This window comes from Aphelocoma coerulescens, chromosome 2, assembly GCF_041296385.1.
Source record: "Aphelocoma coerulescens isolate FSJ_1873_10779 chromosome 2, UR_Acoe_1.0, whole genome shotgun sequence".
In the NCBI taxonomy this organism is placed as follows: Eukaryota; Metazoa; Chordata; class Aves; order Passeriformes; family Corvidae; genus Aphelocoma; species Aphelocoma coerulescens.
In genome coordinates this window covers 118,684,519-118,696,576 of record NC_091015.1, presented here as the reverse complement: position 1 = coordinate 118,696,576, position 12,058 = coordinate 118,684,519, and the positions used below count along the sequence as shown (strand labels likewise).

At 35.8% G+C, this 12,058-nt stretch overlaps 1 protein-coding gene across 2 annotated transcripts in view; it reads left to right on the top strand.

Annotated features, from left to right (window-relative positions):
- Positions 1 to 12,058, top strand: part of ROCK1 (Rho associated coiled-coil containing protein kinase 1) — an 86,257-nt gene that overhangs the window by 47,646 nt on the left and 26,553 nt on the right. For both annotated transcript variants that reach the window (XM_069004573.1, XM_069004574.1), the window contains 9 exons: positions 3,365 to 3,453; positions 4,994 to 5,042; positions 5,620 to 5,755; positions 6,120 to 6,211; positions 6,325 to 6,571; positions 8,125 to 8,231; positions 9,296 to 9,446; positions 10,327 to 10,487; positions 11,354 to 11,538. In XM_069004573.1, coding sequence (XP_068860674.1) covers positions 3,365 to 3,453; positions 4,994 to 5,042; positions 5,620 to 5,755; positions 6,120 to 6,211; positions 6,325 to 6,571; positions 8,125 to 8,231; positions 9,296 to 9,446; positions 10,327 to 10,487; positions 11,354 to 11,538 — 1,217 coding nt within the window. The remainder of the gene's footprint in view (positions 1 to 3,364; positions 3,454 to 4,993; positions 5,043 to 5,619; positions 5,756 to 6,119; positions 6,212 to 6,324; positions 6,572 to 8,124; positions 8,232 to 9,295; positions 9,447 to 10,326; positions 10,488 to 11,353; positions 11,539 to 12,058) is intronic.

The window sequence follows — 12,058 nt, the reverse complement described above, 5'->3', positions numbered from 1 at the left end:
TCTTCATATTTACTGTATCCTAATAAAGAGTCTGCTGAACATATAGGCATAAACTGTTTGAGTTAGAAATGTCTCAAGTTATCTTAGTGTTTGGGATATGAGAAATCAATGCATAATTTTTAGCTCTTTAGTATGGCCTCCCTAATAAAGCTATTGGAAAAGCAGAATTTCACTTCTTAATATAATATTGATTTTCCTGAATTGAGCAAAATAGCCAAAATGTTTTGTGGAAAAGGATTCACAGTTTTTATCTTTAGAAATATCAAAGTGCTTGTGCAGTGTTTTTAGAGTGCCTTATCAATCTTGGGTATCTTTGTGGCAACCATGGGGAGTCTGGACTTCCAGTGAACTGAGTGGGAGGTGGAAGATAATGTACCAAACTTGGGCATTCTACTCCTTCTCAAGCCTTCCCCACAAGCTGTTGGGAGTTGGGGCACTGGGGGATCTGCATTTCTAGAGCAGCTCATCTAGCAAGAAATGGTCAGGAATTCTTTCTTGGGAATACTCATTCCCAAGCATCTTGGCAGTCAGGTTTCCGGGAAGATATGCTAAGGTGTTTGAGACTTGGTTGAATGCTTGGATTCTATGTAAGTTCTGATATAAATCAAGCTATTCCCTGAGAATGGTTTGATATTTTACAAATTACATTCTTTCCAGAAGAAAACATGGTCAAAAAATTGATAATTAACTCTAAAAGAAATCTTGGCTTTGACTATTGTCTACTTTGTTAGTATATTTTTCTGTTTTCTGTTGAGAGTAGAAGAGATACTGATTTGTATTCAGTTTTCTCTTAAACTGGCAGTGAAAAGGTTTAAGGACACATGGCACTACCCAGAGAAAATTTGTACAGAGCAGGGGAACTGATTATGTCCTTTATTGGGCAACTGAATTTATTTGTTGAAATGGCTTGATTCTTTTTGTATATTGATGTGTTTGATATATTTTCTTTTCCTAATAAGCATTTGACTGTTGATACAGTAAAATTTAAAACCAGAGCCAGACTTTCAAATATTTGAAAGTACTAAAAACTGTGTGCTGGCTTTTGGTTGACTTTGAAGAGAGGCACTGAATGGACTTGGCATACTCATTGGAATACTACTCAGTCTGTAGTTAACTCTCAATAGTCCTGTCCATATTGTCAGACATATTTGAATGTCTTGTGATTTTAGCAGTTTTGGGAGGTGAAGGTCTGGAAGAATTTAAGTGTAGGAAGGTTTAAATAAATGTTGAGTCTTTACTACAAGGTATTTTTACCCCACAGTTTTTTCTCAGCTGTTTTTCTTTCATTACATGCTGCAATGAAAACGGTAATGTTGACACACTGTTAGCAAATTAATTAGTTCTGGAAATATAGCACAAGGTGTTACTGGGTTTCTCTGCATTTTGATGTACTGAATGTCTTCTGGGAGAGATATGAGTGCCACAAATTTCCAAGAAATTGATTATTTTGCAAGTGTGTAAAAGTTCACAGAATTAGGCCATGATGTTGTGCAAAAATGGAATTCAATGTCTGATTGCTTACTTTGGTTTAGTGCTGCCATAACCACCTGTAAACAGTTTAGATTTTCGGAAAAAGAAGATTAACAGATGCTTTTGCACTGGATCTTAAGTTTTCTTCATTGCTCGGGGTACAGAACCAGACTCACTATGCTGTAGTGATTAAGAAAAATGAAACACTATGACAGTTCCAGAGGGATTTATCTTGACTTGTCTGCTGCAGACAGACTTTCCTATAGTGCTTTCCTCCCCTGCTTCCTACTCAAAATGGAAACTGAGAACAAACTAAAACTTAAAGGAGTGCTTTTGTACTGAGTTAATTGTAACTCAGGATTTTCTTGAGGTATTCTTTAGTCTGTTGATAGCAGATTGTGCAGAACTTTGTCCGGAAGCCTGTTGTCTCTACTGATATAATTAGACTGCTCAGCAAGCTCAGATGGGTCCCCTGGGGTCCAGCCTGATGTGAGAACATACAGAGACGGAGAAACGCAAGAGGATGCGATAGCAGTCCAAGCTAGTAGGAGTCAGTACAGAAATGCCTCAGTTGCCAGATGTCTTTTTAGACTTGTTTCTCATCTATCCCGTTTAGTTCCTCTGTGCACCCTGTCTGGAAGGGCTGTAACATGAATTAAAAGAAATGGAAGAGCAATTACATTGAAACTTCGTTATCCTGTTTCGGGGTGTTTGCTGCCGTCCTTTCTTATTAAAGTGAGAGCCTGTAAATAGTCTTGCTTCTTGCTTTATTTCTCAGTGATTCATACCAGAGATAAATCCTTTGTGTACTGGTCCTTCCTTTTTCCTTAAAGTTTAGATTTAGAGGCCATCTCTTGTTTTTAATTACAACCGTTGTCTGATCCGCATAGTATTGTGTTCTGTGTCACACCAGTAATTTGTTTTCCAGAGCTGCTCTGTTAAGTGCCGAAATGTGTAATTTTTGGATTTTTTTTTGAGATTTTGGAATTGAAATGGGAAACAAGAAAGTAAAGGATCAGAACCACTTGAATATGTTGCTTTGAAGAGAGTCTAGATTAGGAATGTAGTGCTTCTCTATGGAGTTACAGAGCACTGAGGGAAATGTGGAAAAACTACATAGGCCAAAATCTTGACAATATCAGTAGAAAGGTGAATGAATCAACACAAGGTTGACTTAATGAGCTGCCTCAAAGCTGACACCATCACGTTAACTGAGGATTTTAATGTTGGAATGGGATTATTGTGCCTAGATATTTGGTGGAAAGTAGATATTTTGAGGCTACATGAAAAGAATGAATTTCTGAGTTTATCCTGCTGGCAAACAGTATGTGCTATGCAGTAATGTGCTGTATTAACATCTGAAGTTTGTTACTATTTTTCAAACCTTAGTACAGTTCTAGCTGAAAAAATGATCTTTGGCTAAAGAGATGGTAAGAGCACTTTCTCCCCATCGCCAGTAACTGACAGGCCTGGTTCTGCTTCCTGAACTTGTTGGGAGCTTCAAGATGCGTTGCAAAATACATGTGGTGATTCATGCTAGAAGAAACTTTGAGACTAACAAAAGAGCTTTCTTATATCTATGTAGTAATGTCTTCAGTAAGATTCCGAAGAAATGTAAAACACGGAGGATTAATAATTTAACTTAGCCCTGTAAATTTTGAAGATACCCTCGAATTTCATGTGCATGCAAATGAAAAAACTGTGTTATTTATTGTAATTAAATTTTGGGGCAGGGAGGGAGGGACATGCATCACATTTCAATAAGGTAAAATGTCTTTTTGGTAGAAGAAAGTAAGCTGTGATACGATGTAAGCAGAACTGAATATTATTACGTATTTCTTTAAAGTTTCTAAATTTAATGCATGTTCTTTCTTGTACAAATATATACTTAAAGCTGGAAAATATGCAGAAGATGATCTATGAGTTAGAAGAACAGCTACATAATGAAATGCAGTTGAAAGATGAAATGGAGCAAAAGTGCAGGTGAGACTTTGAACTTTAATTGTTTACATAATTTAAATGTATCTAACACTTCAGTTTTGTGTTACTGCTTTAGGGATTACCAGGATAACACTAAGAATAGTATTGTAGTTCTCCAAGGGAGTTCCAGGCACAGCTTTAAGTAATTCTAAAATTTTCTTGAGTATAGTATAAAGAAAATGTTTGGTTTTTTTTTTTCATTGACATCCATGTAACACATGTTCTTTCTGAACACTTAAGTATTTGAGTTTACCTGATATCTCTGTATTCAGATGTTTTATTGGACTGAGGTACATACTCATCATGCTGATTTCTTTGAAAATGTGAGATTCTGTATATATGGCTTGTATTAGGTTATGAAAATTAATTAGCTGTTTTCCAAATACAGGGTACTTGTTGGAAAACCACTTTTTTTTTTCCATGACTGACATGTAGGAACAACTGTTTGCTTTAAAAAGTCCTGTTTCTACCATGCTGAAGAAGCATTTTTCTTGCAGCTACACTTATGAACAAACAGTTGAGATTATTCTTTTCTGATAATCAGGCATTTCTACTCAGAGTCATGCAAACTAAATTCCCCTTCAGTTAGCTTCTCCTTTTGAAGTCTTTTCCTGAAGGATTAAATATTACCAGGAGGCAACACTAGGTATAGGATACAGGAAGAATTTAGACTTGTGAATTAGAATCATAGTGTGTAGCTGTAGAAGCTCTTTAGGTGTAAACTGGTAACCAAAGTGGTCTGGTGGGAATTTAGACTGTGTGACACTGTTGCACTGTTGGGACATTCTGATTGCTCTCCACAAGCAGGGCATACATTCTTGAAGGATATTCAGTAGCTGTCTTCCTGCAGTGCTGCTGGAGTTGTCAGAGCACAACTGTGTCTTCTGGTATGTCATACCATTCACTGTAGAGTTAGTAGACAGGAGATAGAGGCAGTTACAACAGTTAGCATTTTTTGTACCTGCCAGGTAGCCTTGTCTGGGTCCTTTTTGTTGCTTCTTTGAAGAGGGATAGCTGCCTCCAAAAATGCAATGGATGTGTCAATGTTATTGCCAGTTAAATGAGGTTCTACTGTGTGTTTTGCCTCGCTCTCTCTGTAGTCCAGTGTTCTAATACATTGCTTCAACAGAGAGAATTCCAAATAATATTATTCATATACCCTTATCTGTAGTAGGGAGCTGTCTACTGTGGAATTAATGAACTATGGTAGATATTTGGAAGTCACAACTAGAGGAAGTTTTTGCAGCTTACCCAGGGTGTTCTAATCTTAAGGATAACGTGTACATACACTGTTTTTCGCAGATTAAGGGATAAAATGTGGCATCTAAAGTTTTGCATATTTAATCTGCTGCAAAACTGATAAATACTTAGTGATGCATTTTACAAATTATTTGCAGTGATTGATTGTCTTCAGTTTTAAATGTTCATTACAAAATAACATTAGTCAAAATATAAATGTTCACTTTAGTAATAGTCACAAATCATTTCACTAGAAAAACAGTATGTATAATGTATCTATTAAATTATCTTGTGTTATTTTTAGATCTTCAAACATAAAGCTAGACAAGATAATGAAAGAACTGGATGAAGAGGTAATTTTTTTTTCCTCACTGAAGTTGCCTTAATTGGCTAAAGAGTGGAGTTAGGAATAGTACTTTTATGATTCTAAGATTTTTTCTGTGACTAAAAAAATTGTTCTCTGTTCAAGTTTGAGACCTAACTATCATGTTTCAATACATAGCATTGGGAGATAATATTTTTATTTGTACACATTTTCAAAAACTTTTCTTTCTGTAAGTCATACTGATTTCTGTTTACTCTGGTAATTATTTTCCTTAGTCTTGCTCACTGCAATTTTTCTGGAGTTTATCAAAATCAATTATTACAAAAATACAGCTTATTTTCTATTGAGTCCTTCTCTTGTCTCTTGATAATAATTTTGTAGCTACTTTAGATATAATCATACTAACAACAAATTTTCTAGTAATTGTATAAATTTGTCATGTAGAAGTTAAAAAAAACATCTTTTCTGAAAACCTTTCCAAGAAAGCCAGAAATTCATTCATTGAAACAATGCATCAGTTTCCTTGTTTAGATAGTTGCAGAGATACTGATTTAGGGATCACTCCTTCAAATGTAACTATAAAATACCAATCCTTTGAATTTTAGGGAAATCAAAGAAAGAACTTGGAAACAACAGTGTCTCAGATTGAGAAGGAAAAGGTGGTATTACAACATAAGATAAATGAGTACCAAAGAAAATTTGAACAAGAGAATGAAAAAAGACGTAATGTGGAAAATGAAGGTATGCAATATTGTCCAAACATTGGTACTGATGAGGTATATGATGTGTTTTGGAGAATAATTTAGTATCATAGTATCTTAAGTGCTATGCAACTTCAAAGAAAAGGGATCTTTTCAAATAATGAACACAGATTTTGAGGGTTTTTTTATTTGAACACAATTTTTTTTATTTTTATTTTTAACTTCTGTTCTCTGCGCTGTGCATTGTTGGTCTGCAAGCACACAAAAATATATATAAGAAGTAAAAAGTCAACAGAAGATCTATTAATGCAAAAAATATTTTTGAGCATGTTTGTGTAAAAAAACAAGAACAAAACCCTAAGAGTTTTTTAATATGCTGTATTAATAGTGCAATTTCTCTTTAGTGTCCACACTAAAAGATCAGATGGAAGACTTGAAAAAAATCAGCCAGCATTCACAAATTTCAAATGAGAAGATAACACAGCTACAAAAACAAGTATGTTTTTTGTGTTCTTTGTCTTCATTATTTCTTAGATTTGAGCATTCAAATGTAGCAAAACTGTTCCATGATCTTTATATTTGAGAATCTTGTCTGGTTTGTTTTAACAGCTAGAAGAAGCAAATGATTTGCTGAGGACAGAATCGGACACAGCTGCAAGACTGAGAAAGGGTAACACAGAAATGAGCAAGTCATTAAGTCAGGTTGAATCACTGAATAGAGAACTGCAGGAAAGGTGCAGAGTTCTGGAAAGCACAAAACTGCAGGTGGAGAAAGATTATTACCAACTACAAGCTGCTTTGGAGTCAGAACGAAGGGACAGAAGTCATGGATCTGAAATGATTGGAGAACTACAGGGTAATTATTCTGAATTTGTACTTTACCAAAAAAAGTTGTGCTAACCCTACTTAAGTGAAGTACAGTTTGATAATGGGAGGAAAGCCAACCTGCAAACAATGCCTGACTGAACAATTTCTGAAGATTGGATCTGGCTTCCTGATCGTGTTGAGCAGCTCTTGGGAGGGAAAGAGAATATCAAAATCAAGGAGTGTCAAACACTGATTGTGAGTCTGGGGCTGCCCTGACTAAAAGTCTTGAGTCCAGTGGTGCAAAAGTATGAAGAGCTGATACAGTGCTAGAGAGGATGCAGCCTGTCTTACTGCCTTGTGCAGTAGCCAAGTTGATATATCCTGCATTTTCTCTTCTTTCATTTGTGGAGAAAGCTATTTTTTTATTAAATTGCATTTTTCTTTTATGATGATTTGACATTACTTTATAAGCAAGGTTAAGAGCACCAATAAGGGATGCAGATGTGGAATCCCTTTTTGCTTGATCCCTTGGATGCTTGAAACTTTTTACTGTTTGTACTGATTCTTCATACTAGGAGCTATTCAGATGCATTAGTTCATGATTGTGCCTGTGCTAATGGACCCTGACTCTTAACTTGCCATTTCGAACCATCTGTCTGCAGTATTGAGTTTCCATGAGGTGCAGGCTTTTGATGAGGACTCTCCTTTCCCTACTAAAAGGGAGCCTGTAAGACACAGACTTTTTACCAGGGCCTGTAGTGACAGGACAAGGGGCAATGGTTTTGAATTGAAAGAGAGTAGATTTACATTAGATACAGGAAGAAATTTTTAACAATAAGGATAGTGAGACCCTGGGACAGGTTGCCTAGAGGAACTATTGTTGCCTTGTCCCTGCAAGTGTTTCAGGCTAGGTTGGATGGGGCTTTGAGCAACATGGTCTAGTGAGAGGTGTCCCTGCATGTGGCAGGGAGGTTGGACCTAGATGGTTTTCAGAGATCCCTTCCAAACCAAATGATCCTACTTAGTATTTCATATAAACTCTTACGCCACGCAAGGGTAGATGCTATGGGGTTTGAGGAATAGTTCCTTTTTCCATGTCATAGCATTTAAAATCACATAGGATGGTTTTGGTTGGAAAAGACCTCTAAGATCATTGAGTCCAGCTGTTAACCCAGAACTGTCAGTGCCTGACTTCCCCATGGTTTGAGTCACAGTCAGGTGAATACATGTTGTGTTAGTACCCACAGATCCATTTGAGACTGATCACTTATGTACACATTAGTGAAGTTAGCATCGGGAAAGGTTCTTGTTCCATAGCATAGCAGAGCATGGGTTAATGAAAGAAATTTTGAATATTAGATACTGGAAGTGATGGAAGGCAGTAACCATTTCTGCATGATTGGTTTTTGTGAATTGTTACTGATGGCGTGCATAAAGAGTGTCTAAAAAGGTCAGTTTCCTCTGCAATGTATGGCCTTTGCATGGCTGAAAAATTTGAAGTATTTGAAATATTTTATGGGCCCAGAAATCGCTAAAAGTTCCAAAGCCATTTGATCTAAGTAAAGTAACTAATATTGAGTGATATTTAATTTTTTGTGGCAGTTCGGATTACAACTTTACAAGAAGAAGTTAAAAACATTAAAAACAATCTTGAAAGAGTGGAAGTGGAAAGAAAACAAGCACAGGATATGCTTAATCATTCAGAAAAGGTATGGTGAAATTCTGTTGAGGCTGATGCTCTTTGTCAGCTTTTGACTATATTTTCAAATATTATTTATTGTTCTAAGTTAGTCTTATGTTTAGATTATTAACTGAGTGCCTCTAGTTTACAGTCTCATCAGGGTGGTCTCACAAGTCCTCAGGTAGGTCTTACTTGTAGCATCGGGCATAAAAATTGTTTGTCATTCACTATCACTGATTCAAGGATCCAGTCCTACTGCCAGTAACAAGGAATTTTTTTCTGCCTGCCTAATTATGACTGCAAAGGCTTGCCTCTGAAAATCTATGAACTTTTTAAAAATCAGGGGTTTTTTTCTGCCTTTAATGGATTTTAACTTGACTGGATCAGTGCCAGGCAGGCCTTTTGCTCAACTTTGGTGCGGCATTTTTTTTCTCTTTTTGTCCTTCCTTCTGAGAATGTCCCCCTAACATCTCTGATCTCCTCCATATGTCGGAGAAACAAGAAGAGTAAAAGGAAATATTGCATCCCTTCTCCAGACAACTGCAGAGTTAACTCTCTGTAGTGAGGTCAGGTTAAGACTTGCTGTGCTGTGTGGTCTGTGCAAATAAACCAGAGGTACGACTGCCAGTGAGGGAAGAGGCGAGCAATTCTAAGTTGTTGTTATGTGAAGGAGCCTTTCAAAGGCAAGTCCTCATGTCTCAAAGCACATCTCCAGTGCTTGTTTGATGAAATACTGTTAATGCCTGGCAATCCTAGCAATGAAATGACATTTTTGCATCCAGGTAACAATAATTCAGATTCCTTTGTGTTCTAGGATGTCAGTTCATTAGTTGTATGTTTCCAATTTAGGTGACTACTGATTATTCAAACTGAGTTGTTTTCATTATCTTAGAAATTCATTGACTACTGAAAAAAAGTTAATTAAATTTTTTCCAGAGCACTGAGTAGTTTTGATCTGTTACTGTTCTTTACTAAGCATGGAAAATAACATTGATAATCTCTTGATAACAAAAAGTTAATACTAAAAAACAGAATAAAAGGGTGATTCCTTCATGTATTGCAGAAATCTGGTAACTTTTTCCTTATCTTTAGGAAAAGAATAATTTAGAGATAGATTTGAACTACAAGCTGAAATCCTTACAAGACCGGTTAGAACAGGAAGTCAATGAGCACAAAGTGACTAAAGCGCGGTTAACTGACAAACACCAGTCAATAGAGGAGGCAAGATCAGTTGCGATGTGTGGTAAGTTTTTCCTGCCAGTTTCAGGTAAATACATAATAAAATGTGTTTTGATCACGGTATTTTAATGCACATTGTCTTATAACATAGTGCTCTTGCACTAGTGTTAGATCCCTTGTGTAAAGAAAATGTGTATTGAAATCTTAAAACATGAAAACTACGCATTTTAAATTATTTTCCCTAACATGTTACTTCATGGAAGTTGTATTGTTTCTTAATGTTTTGCATACCTTACTTCAAAGCCTTCCTTGGCTTCTAAAATGCTACTGAATCTTGAAATGCTGGCTAATGCTAAACGAGATTGAAGGAATGCATTATCAAGAGAGATGTCTCAGAGTGTTCATTCCTGTGTAACTGCATAAAAAATACCAGAGTTGTATTAGGCTTGTCTGAAGTGAAGGGAGAAGTTTCTTTTATAGATGTATATATGTGAACCAAGGTGTCTTGATCTCATAATTGACTATGTCAGGTTTTCTCTGTGAAGGTCATCAGTACCTAAATGCAGTTTTTAGAGCTGAATAAATGGCAGTGTTTTTTTCTTTTGCGACTATCCATTCATGGAAATGAAACTTTGCCTTACTTCATAATGATTACTTCAAGAATCTGTGTTTTTTATTTCTTTCACTATTTATCTTTCAGTTGTCATGATAAATGTTCCAGTGCTTTGAATGCAGATTGGAATTGTATTTCTTTCTTAGTGCTCCTTGTAATAATGCCAGGATCTTTTTACTTAGTAATCAGTTGATCAAACAGCAGAAGAGCTTAGATAGCTGAAGAAAGGGGTCTGAAAAATATTAGGATATTTAAGACTGTTTGTACAAAAGCATGCTTGCAGATGCTACATATTCATTTTTGTTGTTTTTCTTTCCTTAATCTTTTTTAGAAATGGAAAAAAAGATAAGGGAAGAACGGGCAGCAAGAGAAAAGGCAGAAAATCGAATAGTTCAAGCTGAAAAACAGTGTTCCATGTTGGACTTTGACCTGAAGCAATCTCAGCAGAAACTGGAACATCTCCTTCAGCAAAAGGAGAGACTGGAAGATGAAGTAAGCAAAATGTTCAAAATGTTCATCACTAATAACTTTCTATATAAATAAGAAACTAGAGTTGCACTGAGAAATAGAAAATTAAATTAACTTACACTGAGCTCCGTATAATAATACAGCTCTCAATAGAATTGAGGATAGCTGTTGGCCTAAGTAGGTTTAGGTAATTTCTTCTTGTTTCTTAGCTCTTATTTGCCTTACATATTTGAACCTCAATTCAAGATAACACATTTTTTTGTGTTTTCTCTTTTTCTAAAAAAAAATCTACTTGCGAATTTGACTGTGCAGCCTGATTTACAGATCTGTGTTGTCTAGTTTGCATTCTTTCCAGAATTTGTTCAAGGAAATGGAGTTAGAACACTGAGTGTGAAAACTAGGTCTTAAGAATGATAGCTTCATCCTTACATTTTCTTTACAGGACAGGGGGAATGAAGTCTATAACACCTCTCTTAGGGGTCACGACTCATGTAAATTAGTTTTTAGGTAGTTGGTAAGCTGCATTTTTTTTCTGGGGTGAGAGGTTTTTAAAATCTGAAATCCATGGAGAGGTTTCCAGACAATTTGGGCTTCTTCAGTTGTTGTCCTTCAGATAAGTTAAAACAAATTGGGAATTTTGAAATAAACTAAAAATGGGAAAGCTTTATCATCCTGCAGCATCATAGCCATAGGTTCTGTAAGGGCAGCATCTCTGTGTGAGATTATTGCTCTGAAGTATTGGGAGATTCAGTAATATTTTGACATATGGTACGTGGTGTAGCATCTAGTTAGTGGTGTTTAATATAAAACCATCCATATATGAAACCTCTTCAGCCACATGCAATTGCTTATTTAGCAAAGGCTCCTAAACTGAAATATTTCTCATTTAGGTAAAGAATCTGACACTTAAGCTAGAACAAGAGACGAATAAGCGAATAATGGCACAGAATGAATTAAAGGCACAAGCTTTTGAAGCTGATAACTTGAAGGGTTCTGAGAAGCAGCTGAAACAGGAAATCAATACATTGTTGGAAGCAAAGAGATTACTGGAATTTGAGTTGGCTCAACTTGCAAAGTAAGTAAAAACCTGAAGTAAAATGGAAAAAATTACTTAATTTTACATGTACTATTTTGCCTGTTTCTGCTAGTGAATAAAGTTCTCTGGTGCATATGCATTTTTTCCTAAACTAAAAGAGTATTTTTAGCTTCATGTTATGATTCCTATGTAGCTGCATGTTATGATTTCTATGTAGCCTTCAGTGTTGGAATATTTTTGTTATGAGCTATGAGTCAGAACAGTTCTTGGCTCACCATTCGATGTTAAGGCACACATATATGTGTGTATATATATATATGTGTGTGTATACATATATGTATGCCTCTTTTATTTGAGTGACTTCTTTATGGATTGACTCCAGTGCTACTTACTAAATCATATGGGACTTTTAGTACATGGGAGTCAGTAGTTTCCTTTAAGTGCCTAATTAATTTTCTTAAGGATTCTTAAACTGACATTTTTCATTAATTAGACTTCTATCATATATTCCTTCAGCTGACTTAATGTTTCTCCATCTAGAGTACTTCTCAGCTTCTAA